Source organism: Centropristis striata, chromosome 6, assembly GCF_030273125.1.
Source record: "Centropristis striata isolate RG_2023a ecotype Rhode Island chromosome 6, C.striata_1.0, whole genome shotgun sequence".
NCBI lineage: Eukaryota > Metazoa > Chordata > Actinopteri > Perciformes > Serranidae > Centropristis > Centropristis striata.
This window is the reverse complement of record NC_081522.1, coordinates 30,707,096-30,723,777: the sequence shown is the minus strand read 5'-3', so window position 1 is coordinate 30,723,777 and position 16,682 is coordinate 30,707,096. Positions and strand designations below refer to the sequence as shown.

Sequence of the window (16,682 nt, the reverse complement as noted above, 5' to 3'; positions counted from 1 at the left end):
GTTACAGTACAGTATTGGCCTGCAGACCTGCAGTTTTCTGTGAGTTTGTTCCAGATATGTGGTGCATAATAACTGAACGCTGCCTCAAAAACTGTAAACCTATTGTATCAGCAATCAATAATAGTCTGATAGGCATGGCTTCATATATCATACTGCTTTGATAAAACTATGATAAACTATTTTTACACAGTGGTTTTGCTACTTTTAAAGAAACAGAATACTCCCAACAATGAAAAGTGTTGGTTCTCGTAGTGCCGCTACAGCCACAGCTCCTCTACCACTGCTGCCAAAACAGAAATACCTGGTCTGTAATGTATATTCTATGATGTGGAAAAAATGCCTGCCTGTCTCACATGTACATGGAGAGGCAGAGGAGGAGAACATGTGCTTTGAGTTTGCGGAGCCTTTGGAGTGGAGGCCAGTTGGAGTGGAGAAACAAGGCGCCCAGAAAGGAGAGAAGAAATGCCAGGGTTGGCTTGGCTTCAGGTGGGTGTGAAGACAGAGGTCTGGGACGTTTCATCTTGGTTTCCATCAGTGTGCAAATAGCGGTGTGTGTCTTCTGAATTAATGCCATAAAGTGCACTTCAATTGTCTTACTGCTGTGGAGTCCAGTGTAATACATTGACCTAGTAATTATTGTGTATTCTTGGAAGATGTTATAGGAGATCTATTGTTAGTGTAGAACATTACAGCAGATGTGCAGTCAAGCAATTTAGTTTTTTTTATTTTATTTTAACAAAAATATGTGGACTCCTGAACAATCCCCCCCATTAATGTGCTGTTAAAACAGCCTCCACTCTTCTGGTTTCAGGCTTTCCGGCAGATGTTGAACCTGCTGCAGGGATTTACTCTCATTCAAACACACATGAGCATTAGTGAGTTTTTTTTTTTTTTTTTTTACAAAGCTGGCATTTTGCACAGAGGTACTGACATGTTTATTTATTCTATTTTTTATCAACATAGGCATCTGTTGAGTTTAAAATTTTCAAACAGAATGTATTCAACATATACCGAAATATACCTACAATCAGTGATGGAAAAAGTATTCAGGTCCCTTACTTCAGTAAAAGTACTAATACCACATTGTGAGATTACTCCACTACAAGTAAAAGTCCTGCATTCAAAATTTACTGAAGTAAAAGTAAAACGTATCAGCATCAAAATGTACTTAAAGTATCAAAAGTAAAAGTATTTGTTATGCAGAATGGACTCACTCAGATTGTTAAATATATTCCAAATATATTATTGGATTATTATTATTATTGTTGAAGCATTTACAGTATGTAAGCAGTGTTTTCATTTTCTCAAGATAGGGCTTACTGAAGGAAAAGTACAAAAGCACCAGCCTTAAAATGTACTTAAAGTATGGATGGTAGGCTCTTCTGTGCTTCTATACTGGTGAGAAACCCTCTTATTTTAAAAAATACCTTGAGAAGCCATACATCTTTTGAATCCCTGGTTCTCTTGTTTGTGTTTGTAAAGTTTCATGAGGCTGTGGTTATCCTAGAGGTCCCAGCAGCTCATTTTATAAAGTAAGATCAAATTTCAAGAAATGCCCTCACTTCAATGAAATGGCTACAACATGGACTAATATATTCCAATATGAAATTGGGCTCATTGAATCCACAAGTGTCTTAGCTTTTCAGTGATACCCAGTTTATATGATTCAAAGCCTGTTTAGGGACCTCAGTATGCAGAAATATTAAGATACAGTATGGGAAAATAGCACATTAATTCACATGACTTCTTTGAAAATCACCATACTAAATCGCCTAGCAAAAAATCCAGCCCAACTTAACAGCATTATATCGCCCGACTTTTCCATGAGCTACGCCCCACTGATATATATATATATTAATATTAATAATTAATATATTAATATTTTTATATTATTAATAACTGAAATCAACATCTTTACCTAACCGCTTTGCAGGCCCACCATCACCCAACCACTTTTGTGTAATATAGCGCCTCCCTAAAAAAACTAAACATTGAACAAAATCTAGCTAAAACAATTAAAAAGTACATAACTGGAATTTCTAGAAGTCACATAACAACAAGGTCACAATCTTGAGAGGCACAGCACACAGCATGTCAGGTAGTTTTATCTTGTCAAAAGAGGAAGAAAAAAATGAAAACTCTGAAAACAAAACTGCTTTAGGATTTTCAGCAACTTTAGACAGAAACAGTTGAGCTGGTTACAGCGTGATGCCATTTAATACTCATCAGTGATGGAAGAAGTATTCAGATCGCTTATTTAAGTAAAAGTACTAATACCACATTGTGAAATTCCTCCACTACAAGTAAAAGTCCTGCATTCAAAATTTACTTCAGTAAAACACAAAAGTATCTCCATCAACATGTCCTCAAAGTATCCGAAGTAAAAGTACATTTTATGCAGAATTTATATATATAATTTAATATTGTCTTATTGTTATTTCTGATGCATTTATGTAAGCAGTATTTTACTTTTAGCAGGGCTAATTTAAACTGCTTAATATACTTTTATGTGGTTTAATTTATAAACATGTGTTATTCATTTTAATCTGTCATATTTTTTCACGTTAAATCCCAACCTGAAAAGTAACTAAAGCTGGCAGCTAAATGTAGTGAAGTAAAAAGTACAACATTTGCCCCTAAAATGTAGAAGTATAAAGTGACATATATGAAAATACTCCAGTACAAGTACATCAAAATTGTCCTTAAGTTTAGTACTTGATCTACTTAGTCACGTTCCACCACTGACTCAGCATACAGAACAAGTAAGGCTCCAAAAATGTACAGGTGGTTAACATAAAATAAAAGCAGGATCAAAGCCTTGATCTTTTCTCTGGCATTATCGAATGGAATGATATAACGCTGCTTGGCCGTGTGTGTTGGTTCTAACATGTGAATTTCCTGGAATAAATGTATGCAGAAAAGTGACACACCACACATCATGTAGGGAGGACTGTTTTCAATGAGAAGCAACCATAGATTGTAAAAAAAAAAAGGTAGCAACGAGCCATAGTAAGCTGTAAGGTCTGGATCTGTGTCATTTTGAGACTTTTTATCCCTGACTGAACTGAGCTTTTTAAAACAACGGCAATCATCTACTCCCAAGTGTAGCTTATGTTTTATTTAACAGACATTGGATTGACACAAAAGTAAGGGATCTAAATACTTTTTCCACCACTGGTTAAACCAAATAAAAGTATATTAAGTAGTTAAAATTACCCCTACCATAACAACAGTAAATTACAGCTTACATAAATGCATCAAAAATATTAATACAATAATATATTTGGACAATCTGAGTGGGTCCATTCTGTATAGTGAATACTTTTACTTCTGATACTTTAAGTACATTTTAATGCTGATACTTTTGTACTTTTACATAAGTAAGTTTTGAATGCAGGACTTTTACTTGTAGTAGAGTAATTTCACAGTGTGGTATTATTAGTAATTTTACTTAAGTAAAGGATCTGAATACTTTTTCCACCACTGGTTAAACCAAATAAAAGTATATTAAGTAGTTAAAAAATAGCCCTACCATGACAACAGTAAATTACAGCTTACATAAATGCATCAAAAATATTAATACAATAATATATTTGGACAATCTGTGTGGGTCCATTCTGCATAGTGAATACCTTTGATAATTTAAGTACATTTTGATGCTGATACTTTTATACTTTTACTTCAGCAAGTTTTGAATGCAGGACTTTTACTTGTAGTGGAGTAATTTCCCAGTGTGGTATTAGTAGTTCTACTTAAGTAAGGGATCTGAATACTTTTTCCACTACTGATTAAACCACATAAAAGTATAGTACGTAGTTAAAATTTGCCCTACCTTGACAACAGTAAATTAAAGCTTACATAAATGCATCGAAAATAATAATACAATAATATATTGAGTTGGGCCATTCTGCATCGCGAATACTTTTACTTTTGATACTTTAAGTACATGTTGATGCTGATACTTTTGCACTTTTACTTCAGTAAGTTTTGAATGCAGGACTTTTACTTGTGGTGGAGTAATTTCACAGTGTCATATTATTGTTACTTTTACTTAAGTAAGGGATCTGAATACTTTTTCCACAACTGTAGTAATGCAATACAAAACCATACATATATGAACTAAACACACTTGTATAGGACAGTTTCAGATATAAGAACTACAGAATAGAGTTGAAATCTGTTGTGCACGCTATAACTTTGAAAAGAACAATACCTTTCAGTCACATTGGCGATGCTCACAATTATTCATAAAAAAAGAGAGATATCACCAGTGGTTGAAGAAGTATTCAGATCCCTTACTTAAGTAAAAGTACCAATACCACACTGTGAAATTACTCCACTACAAGTAAAAGTCCTGCATTACTACATTACTTGTAGTTGAGTAATTTCACAGTGTGGTATTAGTACTTTTACCTAAGTAAGGGATCTAAATACTTTTTCCACTGATTGAACAACATAAAAGTATATTAAGTAGTTTTAATTAGCTCTATCTGGACAACAGTAAATGAAAGGTTACATAAATGCATAAAAAAATATAATACCATTATATATTTGAACAATCTGAGTGGGTCCTTTCTAAATCCTTTCTAAATCTTAAAAGCGCAGTGTAAAAATGCACAAAATTACTTCTTGCAATTAATGTTGGTCTGCTGTTCTTGCATTGAAAAAAAAAAATCACAGTAAGTGGTTATTTTTTATTTGGTTCAAGCCTTTTGTATTCCTATTTATACTGTTATACACTGCAAATGATTTGGTCCTTAAGATAAAACAAACTTAGATTTAGAAGTGTTAGATAATTTATCTTGTTTTAAGAGTTCATTTCTTATTTTAAGTGGTCAACATGCTTATTTCTAGATTTTATAATCTTAATTCAAGAAATCTTGTGAAGTGAAATTATCTGTCCATGCAGCTAGATCATTTCCCTCAGATTTAGTGTTTTTATCTTGTTTTTAGACACACCTTTTCTGCAGTGTACATGCATTTGAGCATGAACTATGTTAAGTTACTGCACTGTAAACATGTTAAAATTGCAGGTTCATCATATCTGGTTAAGTGCCCGGTCCTATATGTGGCCCTGTGGTAGTGTTGATGAAAAATTGTGGCCCCCTCCAGCATTTAAGTTGCCCATCCGTGATCTAGCAGGTAAACTCCAGATCATCTGAATAATTCTTCCACCACTGCACACAAAAGACAAAATAGTGAAATGAAAAAAGAAAAAAAAAATCTTGCTGCCTCGTGTCGGATGACGTCACACAACGTCCGCCTGCCCTTTTTTCTAATCGTGCGCGAGCTCGACACAGTCCAAAGTATAAAGTAGCGCGAGCGCCTTAACTGGGGGAAAAAAGTATAGTCGATAGAGGGACACGCACAAGAAGAGCACACACACATACACACACACGAATGCAGACACATATCTGGCTGTACGGCGGAATACTGGCCCATGTGTGTTCATGCACACACAGAAAAGGACATCTTTAACATCTTAATTAAGGAGTAGATATCCGAAAATGGAGCGGGAGTTATGGATTTAACGCACAGAGGACTTGAAATGGGCGGTCTGCTGCTGGTGTTACTGCTGTGGAGTTGCCTGCTGTCGGTTGACGGTACGTTGACTTTTTGTTCACAACATGGATCCTCAGGGAACAAGGTCTGTGCAGCCAGCAGGGCGAGAAATAATAATAACAACATAGTAGTTAACACGCTGCTCTCCAGTTGTGTCTGACTGCTCCATTCCTCTGTAATGTTCACCACACTGAGACGGCGTTAGCTGTGATCCCTTGTCTGAAAGTTGAGGGTTTTTTTTATGTCCCAAGGGTACAACAACACATTAGTTGCAGTGAAAGTCTCGAAACTTTACATTGGGGTGAGTGTGTTATGCCTAGGATAAACGCGGTGTAACTAAACTGTCCCTCATGCTTTGTTCAGCCGCTGTAGTTGGTGAGTTTATGTGTCGGAGCAGAAATGAAGTTTGCAGCCAGCCTGGGCTATTTTCTCGGGCCTCGGCAGCTCCAGCCATTCCTGCTCGGTGTCGGGTGTCACGCAGACTTTCTGCTTTGATAGTGAAAAAGAAGCCGGAATGTCTATTTGGGAAATAAAACGCTTGCTGGACATGCTAAAATTGTTCTCCTTTTGGATCAAAGTCTTCATAAGCCTTACTTTCTTCACTGACTGATTTGCGGTCTTACTATTAAATCTCAAAGTGGCCAGGCAGAGGCGGAGCTTCTTTCTCTCATATGGATGCAAGGCATTACATCAGGTCTTAAATGCTAGCTCTTATTTGTCTGCATGCATCTTGAAAGTAAAGCTTGATACATTAATATACTCTGATAGCCCATGTATAGCTTTACCCACTCATACTAGGTTTAGGTTTAGGTTTATTTTATTTGCACAGTTAGACTTACATAAAATGACAAAGATAACATATAATGTAAAGTGCAGGGAGAGGCAGAAAACCCAGATGGGCTTATTTAAAGCCTCCATCTAAAATGTCATAGTTATAAGAAAGTAATACATTGATAATAGAAAAAAAACATGTATAACATCAACAAGTTATAATGACAGTAACAAAAACAATAAAAAAACAAAAATTAACATGTTATAAAAGTGTATTTGTGTGTGAATTAGAATTTTAAAACAGCAGTTAAATGAGCTTTTAGACATCTTTTGAAACATTTTAAAGAGATGGAGTCCTTTGCCAGATGGGAAAAGGTATTCCATAATTTGGTGCCCCTAAATAGAACAATAAATTGACCTCTGCATGTCAGAAATCTTGGAGGATGAAGATCTAAAGACTGACGCGTTGGATAAGAGTAAACCTCAGAATTAAATTTAAAATAAGTCTTAAAGTGCTTTGGAAAGTTTTCGTTTTGTGAGGAAATGCACACTCTTTGATTCATTCTTTCATAAAACTGCTATCATCCATTTGAAAGTAGTTATCAAAATGGTCTAAGGTGTCTAAGGTGTCACTGTGTACCGGTTTAATTATTAGGAAGTCTCAGAATCATTACATTCAAATAAAAATGTCCAACTTGCTTCTACCAAACAAATTTAGAATTTAGGTTTGACTTTTGTTAATATCGGTGTAAATTATGTGGATATAAGAACAAAGGAATTGTATCCGTCTATGAAGTGAGGTGCCGTAGTGCTCAAACACACATCGAGACCTTTCCATAGGTGTATTTTCAGATGTTATCAATACACACATCATTTCCTGTTAGGTTTGTAGGAATACTAGTTAATAGGTGAGGAATTATCAGTCTTTGTTGAGTATTTTTGAGCACTGACTGCATGTGTCGTCTTATACCTATTCTTTGATCGGATGTTTCCTCAAGGTTTTCAATTTTATTTTGGTTTATACCATTTCTTTATTATAGATTTGTGTCTGTTTGTGTCCAGATACTTTTTAATAATATCCTCAAAAAAGTGACAGCTCTATTTTCCTAATAGTGTTGGAAATGTATAATGTTTTGCATTAGAATATCAAGTCCACTAACAAAATGCATTTATTACAAATTTGAAGGTGTTGGATGTGACAATTAGCACAGAACAGCAACACCACTCAATAGCAGCATTATAACCCATAAATAACACAATGTACAAAAACAAAAACATTTACTCAAAGTTAATTTTTACTCCCTTCAATACATGATTAGTAATCATTCTGACTTCATAAGGGTCAAGAGTCTTCACCAAATAGTTCCTCAGTGATTTACTATGTAGGCAACTATTTACAATAGCAGCAGTCCTCTTCAGAAAGCTGTTGCAATGCCAAGTCAGTTTTATTTATATATATTTATTTATTATATCCTTCAATGGTTTTTAAATCCTGTGTTTGACCCTTGATCCGGATAAGGAAAATTACTTTTAACAGGAGAAAAACTGAGGAAACTTTAAGGAGAGCAAACAAAGAGGGATCCCTCTCCCAGGACATGCTGTATGATGTTATGTTTACAGAATAGATTAACAAGAGAAGTTACAGGTTAGACAACTGGGATGACAAAATGACACATAGATTGTAAACGTATTGGAAGAATGGATCACGAGGTGTCTCCATACACACATAACTGATAATGCAGCTGAGAATGTTTGCTCATAGGAATGATTCTTATTATGTTGATTGACAGTGAAATACACCAATCAGTTGATGCTGACTTAAACAGTGCACAGAAAACAAACTGGCCTTCTGCTGGGTGCAAAAGAGTTGAATGCCGAGTCAGTTGAGGCGATCGGCTCTGGCTGGTCCTGAAAGAAGAAGAAGACGGATGATGTCCTAAGTTTGGCACTGAGGTGACCACATGTATGCACACTTCACACCCACTGGCCAAAATCTCCAAAGTAGTGTCAGTACATAGCAAGGCAAACAACACAGCCGTGTGGGTGCGTGTGTGCATGTTGACAGACTGTTGGATGACTCAGTAAATGGAGTTTTTCTTCAGAAATGAAACTGCGTCGACACTACGGCATCTAATATTTAAAACACTGTTTTCTATGAGTCTCCAGGTTGTTTCAGTAGAGACCTCTGTCCACTCCTCTTAGCACTAGTGGTGGGGGGGGGATTGCATACAGCATAGTATCGCGATATTTTGCGTGGCTATATTATATCGATTCATGGCAGCGATATTTAGCCATCCGTTTTCGCCGTTCCAGAGACCGTAATGGGCTCACTTTAAAGAGTATACTGGATATACTGCTATCATATGAAACTAGAAGATCTAAGGAATCGATAGGCACCATGTATCAGGATATCTCGATGGAAATAACGCATCAAATTTAGGATATTTTTTTTAAGTTTCATGGTGATTTTATAAAGTGGTCATGTGACCTCTGACATCATGATATCTCAATGAAAATAGGCTTTCTGTGTTCCCACAAGTCTCCTCTTTACATACATTGCTGCCTCCCAATTCAGAACTGAGAATTTTCTCTTTGACAAAACAATTCTTGATTGAATTTAATTTGTGGACACAAAATGCAGTTTAACAGTTAAATTGCAATATATTGTATCGCAATACTCAACCTATTGCAAAATGCTTAAAATCGTATTGTGGGGATTCACACCTCTACCAAGCACTGATCTGACTTCATAGTCCTGATACGGATTCAGATACCTGGGCTTTTGGTATCGGCCGATGTTGAATATCAATCTTACACCAGCATCTTATTAATACGCTTTATGAGTCATAGTGTGGAAATGACTAAGGTCATTTGTTTTTGTGTAAAGCAACATCAGGCTTGACTTAAACATTGCTTTCCTAACTTTATAAAACAGTATGTAAAACAAATACATAGAAATGTACTTGTTTGTTATTTGTTAATACAATAAATCCAGCAACATGGTTAAGAAAATAGGCAAACAGGGATATAAATCCCACTAGAAGATATAGTAGCATACAATAAAAGATACACAAGTTGAACACAGCATTTTCAAAAGAAACAGGATTCAAAATTCTTTGTAAATGTTTTGTGCAAATATGAATTTAAAGACCAATATCCAACAATATTGCAGCTGAAATGGAGCAATTGAGCTGCATGTTGCACCAGGCTCCTCATGTTCCTCCGGCTCACCTCTGCTACATCTTTTAACTCTTTTGATTGGTGTTTGCACACTTTCGTTTGAAGCTCAGGTAGAGCGGTTTCAGAAAAATATTTACGTGAAGGCAAACTTTACTGTGGTTCCAAATGTTCCATGAGGTGGTAGAAGATGGTATGATCCCTTGTCTTCCATTCAGAGGTTGCTCATGCAGATCAATTTGCTGCTATCTTCCCTCACTAGCTTTATGAGCTGTACAAATAGGTGTAGAACACGCGTAAACATCAACATAAAATTGAACTGAAAAGATCGGCCTCAATGTCACATATCCAGCTGCTTGAGCTGGTATCGGATATTATATTGGATCATTGCAAGTCTAACCATTATGTTATGATTGCTTCTGCATTAATATATGTTTATATATTATATCAACAGTTGTGCTTTATCATCATGGCTGTATTAACATTGTAGAGCACAGAGAAAGATGACAGAAAGTGGTGATAAACGACAAGGAACAAGTATTTTGCTCATGAATAATATTTAGTATGTTGATAAGTGGTTCCTGTAGTACATTTGTTTATTTGCGTTTTTTCTGTAATCCTGCAGACGAAACAAGATGAAAACATAATCCACATGGTGGAGTTAATTATTATAAGCCCTAATTGACTTTGATAGCAATGCAAAAAACAATCTAAATCTGAAAATGATTTACTTATTTGAGATTATTAAGAAATTGAAAATCATAAAGGGCTCCCCTCAAGCTATGTGCTACCAAACATAATTGGACAATCTAAAGCTGGTAAGGCTTACCAGCTTGTTTCCAGAGCTTTCAACCACATTAGATGGTCTTCATAATGGAAGATGGAATTTGCTCAGTTGCAGTGGTGGAATTAACTAAGTACATTTACTCAAGTACTGTATTTAGGTACAATTTTGAGGTACTTGTACTTTACTTGAGTATTTCCATTTTATGTAACATTATACTTCTAGTTCACTACATTTTAGAGGCAAATATTGTACTTTTGACTCCACTACATTTAGCTGACTTTTACTTCAGTAAGTTTTGAATGCAGGACTTTTACTTGTAGTGGAGTAATTTCATGGTGTGGTATTAGTTATTTCACTAAAGTCAGGGATCTGAATACTTTTTCCACCACTGCTCAGTTGTCATGAAGATTGTCAGTCATAATGCTATTTTCATGGTCAAGAATAAAGTTTGACCTTTTACTATCATTTCAGAAAAAATGGGCTATATCTTTGAGTACTTTGAGATCAAAATCTAAACCCATAACTGGTTTCTGGACAGGAGTCCAGAGCAAGATGGTTTTGACAAAGTTGCTGTGATTTTAGCTGTGTGATACACTGCAAAGACAACTTGACATTGCAGAGCACTTTTGGTGAGAATTAGGGATGCTAATTGATCATTAACCATTAACCAACCAGACCAGTGCCTTGCATGCACTTGTGCTGTGGTTGAAATGCCTGATAAGCCGTCCTGCTGCAACGATAATATGATGCAAAACAACACTCAACATTAACGATGTTCATTTGCCCAGGACAAGTAAAACTCTGTACAGGGCGCCACATGAATGAGTTCTTAAACCAGAGGGAAAGTGAGCATTTTAGCACCATGGGGTCTAACCTCTCAAACTCAATGAGGATTTTGAATGGGTTTTTGGTTAGATGGCTGAAAAGGTCTGTGGTTAACACAAGCTTAAGAGATGTTCGCATTTTGGACATAAATTATGTTCGTAAAAAACCCCACTTGTGAATTTTTAATTTTTTATGTGTCCTTAAAAAGGTGATTGCTAACAAGTGGCTAAATGAAACTACAGTGTTTGTCGGGGACATTAAACGTCATCACGCCGGACATGGACCGGAACTCTATCACTAGTCGCCTCACAGCCTGGTCGCCTGGTCATTTTTGTAGATTAGGTTAATAAACAATTTATTAGGCTTGTCGGAGATGTCTGAAGCATAATGGTAGTGACGTTCAAGTCATGTGACTGTGGTGTGGTTCGCTAAAGCATAATGTTAGCCTTTTACTTCTGTCGGCTGCATTAACACTTCAAACATTTAAATAAAAGTGGTGTTCATTTGTGAAGATTATCCTGCTGAACAAAACGCATAAGCATCAGAAACGTGTGTTTGCCACAAAGCTTATTTTCTGCAATGATCGAAAATCCAATGCAAAAATCCCATAGGCTAATTCTCAATGGACCCCATAGAGATGAGTTGGCCTACAGAAATACGTCATTTTGTTTCCTCTCTATTTGTGGTGGAATGTCTCAAGCAGTTGTCGAGCAAGTGAAAAATATATGTGGTTTATTGTTATGTTAACGATATCTGAAAATAAAGTGCGTAATCTATCTCTGAGGCAGAGCTTCTTCAGTCAACGGCACCAAGCGTTGAACCAGACTGATGAGGACGCTATATAAGTTAATGATGTTGTATAAAATGTAACATTAAATATCTCTTGAATGCCACATGTCAGAGATGAATTTTTGGCCAGGAAGCGGTTGTACCGTTCCAACGAGCGATCTGGTTCAGTCGTATCCAGTCGTATCAAGAACAGCCTTGAACTGAAGTGTCTTTTCGGAGACATCCATAATGATAAATCAAGCACTGAATGTGTTCTGTGATTAATTATCAATTTGTCTATTGACCAATCCGAGGCTGTGTTCTTGACTTATCAACCAATCAGAGGCTGTCTGGCAACAAACCATACCATACAACAAACTGTTTTTATTACCTTTAAAAAAGTAATAATTTTAACTAACTACTACAAAATTGTCCCAGTATTTTTTTGGTTGGTTATTTTGCTAGTGAATTAATAAAAATCCCTCCAAAACCATAACACATTAAGGCTTCAAGACCTTTAAAAAAGTAATAGTTTTAACTGTTTAACTGATAGTATAATTGGCCCCTAATCGATATTTGTGGTGAATGGTTAAACAGTTCATTATTAACATCCCTAGTGAGAGTATTTAAGGATACAGCTGCATTGGTTAATCTTTCTATTATAAAAAAAAATCCCCTGAAGAGACAGCGTAGCTTAACCTGAAGAAATAAACGTATGTTGAACATAGTCATCTATATTATATATTTAGACTGCAGGTCTGCTTTCACAGATTATTTGGCTTAATTTCAATTGCTTATTTGGTCATGCACTACTCTATCTTGAAAACTTTCTCTGGTGTTGGGAAATGGATTGAAAACTGGTTATCTTGTAAGGATTTTCTGTGATATTTTAATGTTTAAAATAGCTCAAATCTGCTGGCTGAATCAACTTGTTCTAGGCCAAATATAATATAGGGTATATAAAACAATAGATTTTTTATTTTCAGCATTAAAAACATCAGAATAGCAACAAACCATTTTTTTAAATTATGTGTTGATCTGGTAGTTATTTTTCTTGAGACTAAAATATCAGAAAATTGTAAAATCACAGTCAATAGATTAAGATTTTCTAGTATAACCTAGAAATATAAGAGTTATCAGCTAATAAACAAGTAAAAAAGTATAAACAAGTAGAAATATAAAAAGTATTAACAATTAAAACAAAAATAAAATAAAAAAATGTAAAATCATGAATTGTGCCTAAACTTGAAAAAAAGACAAAAACAACATTTTTTGGCTGCATCACTCCAGTCCTAGTTCAAACATTTAATTTGCCCTGTCTTGTTACTCACTGCTGTATGTACCTAATCTACTTTGATCAACATCATGTCATGACAGCACCTGGTACAAATAAGATTTGATAAGATATGATTTTTGTAGGTCTGTGTGGTTCTACTTTAAGAGGGAAATGTCAGTTGAATGTTTCTGTCTTTTAGGGCTTGGCATCGGTAAGAAAACCTAAACAATAAAGCTGCTTTTTCTTCAAATCTAGAATTATTTTGTTTAATTGTTAAATAAGGAAACCTACATAAATGTTTTGTTCAGTACTAAAAAAGTATTGAGGTTTGATTGCCAGCTCTCCTGACGTGGGAATAGGAAAATTAATCTTTTTGGGTGGGTTTGTCTATTTGGGTGGGCCAGCCAAAAAAACTCTGCCCAGAGAGAACCTGGGTATTTTCTCTTTCCACTGCGGAGACCAACCAATAGGTGATTTCCACACTCCTCTCCATTAGCCCGCCCTATATGGACCATTGCACTCACTGCATTCAGGCTTCATACACTGAGTCTGCTCTTTTGTTTGCATGGAGGCACACTCGACTCTTAACAAAACAGGGCAAGACCTAACGTTAGGTTGACTGGGAACAGAGCAGCTCCAAATACTTTTCACCCCAACACATTTGTTTTAGTATTTTCATCCATTTATTACAAAATCTAAACATTTTTATGAAGTGGAACTAACAACAAAAATGACACAATCTAAGAAAAATTTATACTTGAACATATTATTTTCTGCTACAGTCATGTTTTTACAACTGTTAGTGTTCAGTAGAACTTTGTCTCTACAAAATACAGTCTAAAACTGGCAAAACTGTGATTGAAGTTAGGAAAAACCTGATAAGTCAACACCAAAAAGTACTGAGGTTTCATACCCAGCCCTACAATTAGCCAGTGAATGAGATGCACAAGAACATGTGTTAGTAAGCTTCTGGCAGCAGGGAGAGGAAAAAAGTTAGGTGCTAGAAGTGAAATCTGAGGGGCTGAAGGTCAGGAGAAGAGATTGGTGAGCGTGCTGAGGAGAAATGTAAAGAAGAGATTAATATCTTTTGCTGTTTGTTTTGCTCCGGTGTGAAACTCAAAGAGGTTCTTTGCTGTTTGGATATCATTCACACATGACGGAGGGAGGGAGGACAGATAGAGAGAGAGAAAGAGACTGGAATAAAAATTGCTGAGAAGAGAGAGGGAAAAGAGAAAAAGAAGAGAGAAGTGGAGAGGAGAGAGAGAGGCAAGACAAAGAGGAGGAAAGGAGGAGAGAGGGCGAAATGGGACAGAGGGAGCAGAGGTGGAGGGAGAGAGGAAGTCTGTGGCAGTCTACCTTGATTTCTCTAGGGTCCCCTCTCTCTCTCAAACACACACACACACACACACACACACACACACACACACACACAAACACACACCGGCAGCATAAATATGCTCCCTGCGCTCATCACACACATTTTTCTTGTCCCAACTGGGGAGGTGTGAAGAAAATCTCTTCCTTCCTTGCACCCCCCTTCTCTCTCTCTCTCTCTCTCTCTCTCTCACACACACACACACACACACACACACAGGGTTCTGTTAAGATGGGCTCTGATAAGATGTAAAGCGAGGGAGCCTGTTGGCTTTCTCCGAACAGAACAAAGCAGGAGAACTGAGAAGTGTGTGTGTGTGTGTGTGTGTGTGTGTGTGTGTGTGTGTGTGTGTGTGTGTGTGTGTGTGTGTGTGTGTGTGCGCGCGCACACAGAAAGGGGTGCAGCAGTGCATTGCCTACGCTTTAGAAACTTCTTTTGGGACCCTTCTTTCTTTTCAAGCTGCCACCTCAGTACGACCTCCCCCCAAACACACACACACACACACACACACACACACACACACACACACACACACACACATTGAAGGCGTGCCTCCCCCCTCTTTCTTCGATTGTCCCATTGACAAACTCAAATGTGGTTTTCTGGTCTGTTCCTTTGTGTTGTGTTGCACACATGTGCCCGCACACACACACACACACACACACACACACACACACACACACACACAGTAATGACTTTTTAGCTAAACTTATTGGGCGTTTTTTATTTTATTGTCAAACCATGAGATTTTATCAGGGTATACAGTATTTGACTGTATCTGTGTTAAAAAATGATTAAAAACTTATCTGCTAATGATAGAAGTTCAAAAAAGTATGGTCTGTAGAATAATGATTATACAGAAGATAAACTAATAGCTCCTCTTCCAAAGATTCTTGACCCGATGACACGTGTTGTTGATACCTACACATACAGTCATAGAAAAAATTATTGGACCACCCTTGTTTTTTCCAATTTCTTGTTAATTTTAATGCTTGGTACAACTAAAGGTACATTAGTTGAGACAATTATAATTATAACAACAAAAATAGCTCATAAGAGTTTAATTTAAGAGCTGATATCTAACCATTTTCTATGACTTTCTTGATAATGATTTTGGTTATTGTTTGAAATTTTAAGGCCATTTAAATTAACCCTTAAAGACCCAGTTTTGTGAGCGACAATGGATTTTAAGGGGGAGGTAGCAGGTCAACAGTAGATGTCACATAGAAATGGTATACACCATCTGAAAGCTGGAACCTGAAGATTATTTGAGATGCAGCTCAGCAATGTGTGTCAAGTTGTTCTGGTCATAAATCTGAAATTAATACTGTGTCTGGTTAGGTGCCTATTGAAATGTTGACAGTTTAGAGTCTCAATTATGTCTCATAAATTGTCCCAGTATTTTCTTTTGGTTGATTCCATTTGTTACAGAGAATTGGGACCAATTTTGACTGTTTTTGACCACTTAAGAATTGATAAAGAATCCATCCAAAAGAACAAATTAAGGCACAAAGATCTTGAGGAACACCATGAAATAATTAATGCTGTGATCTGGTATTAAATATGTGTGACATGTTGGAGATTTCTGCAAGAATTGCATTTTTGGTAATTGGATGGCAAGCATTTCCATTCATTGAGAAGAACCCATTTTCATTTAGATATCTTGAGGTCAGAGGTTTGTTTGGGCAATATGTTTACCTATCTCTACTACAGACTGTATATATACAGTCTGTGATCTCCACACTTAAACAGAGGACACTACAAACTATTTAAGACAGTAATGTTGGCAAGATAGGAATAAGCCTAAAGTCCCGCCCGTTACTAGGTAGCCAATCAAAGTGCTGGATAATAGTATTCTATGTGTGAGTGTAATGTTTGGATACAGCAGACTGCTCTTTTCCTCCCGGTCACCAAGAAACTCCAGCTGGCCCAAGGAGGTTAGCCGGCACTAATCCCCACGGGAGCATCTCTGTTGGGCCAGAGGTGACCTTAGGAGTCCCCCAGTGTGTGGTCTGCCCTTTCTCTCATTTTCCGTCATTTATTCTGGTTTGTGTCAGTTCTTATGGACTGTTGCTCTGTTCATAGATTAGTTGGTTTATTAGTTTATTATGGCTGCAGTATTGCTCTTATTGCTGCAATTG

General features: G+C 36.5%; 1 protein-coding gene across 1 annotated transcript in view; it reads left to right on the top strand.

Annotated features, from left to right (window-relative positions):
* Positions 1-5,213: 5,213 nt before the first annotated feature.
* lrp5 (low density lipoprotein receptor-related protein 5) overlaps positions 5,214-16,682 on the top strand; it is a 72,707-nt gene continuing 61,238 nt past the window's right edge. The window contains 1 exon segment of the mRNA XM_059335047.1: positions 5,214-5,603. Within this exon segment, the coding sequence (XP_059191030.1) occupies positions 5,522-5,603 (82 nt within the window). The 5' untranslated portion in view covers positions 5,214-5,521.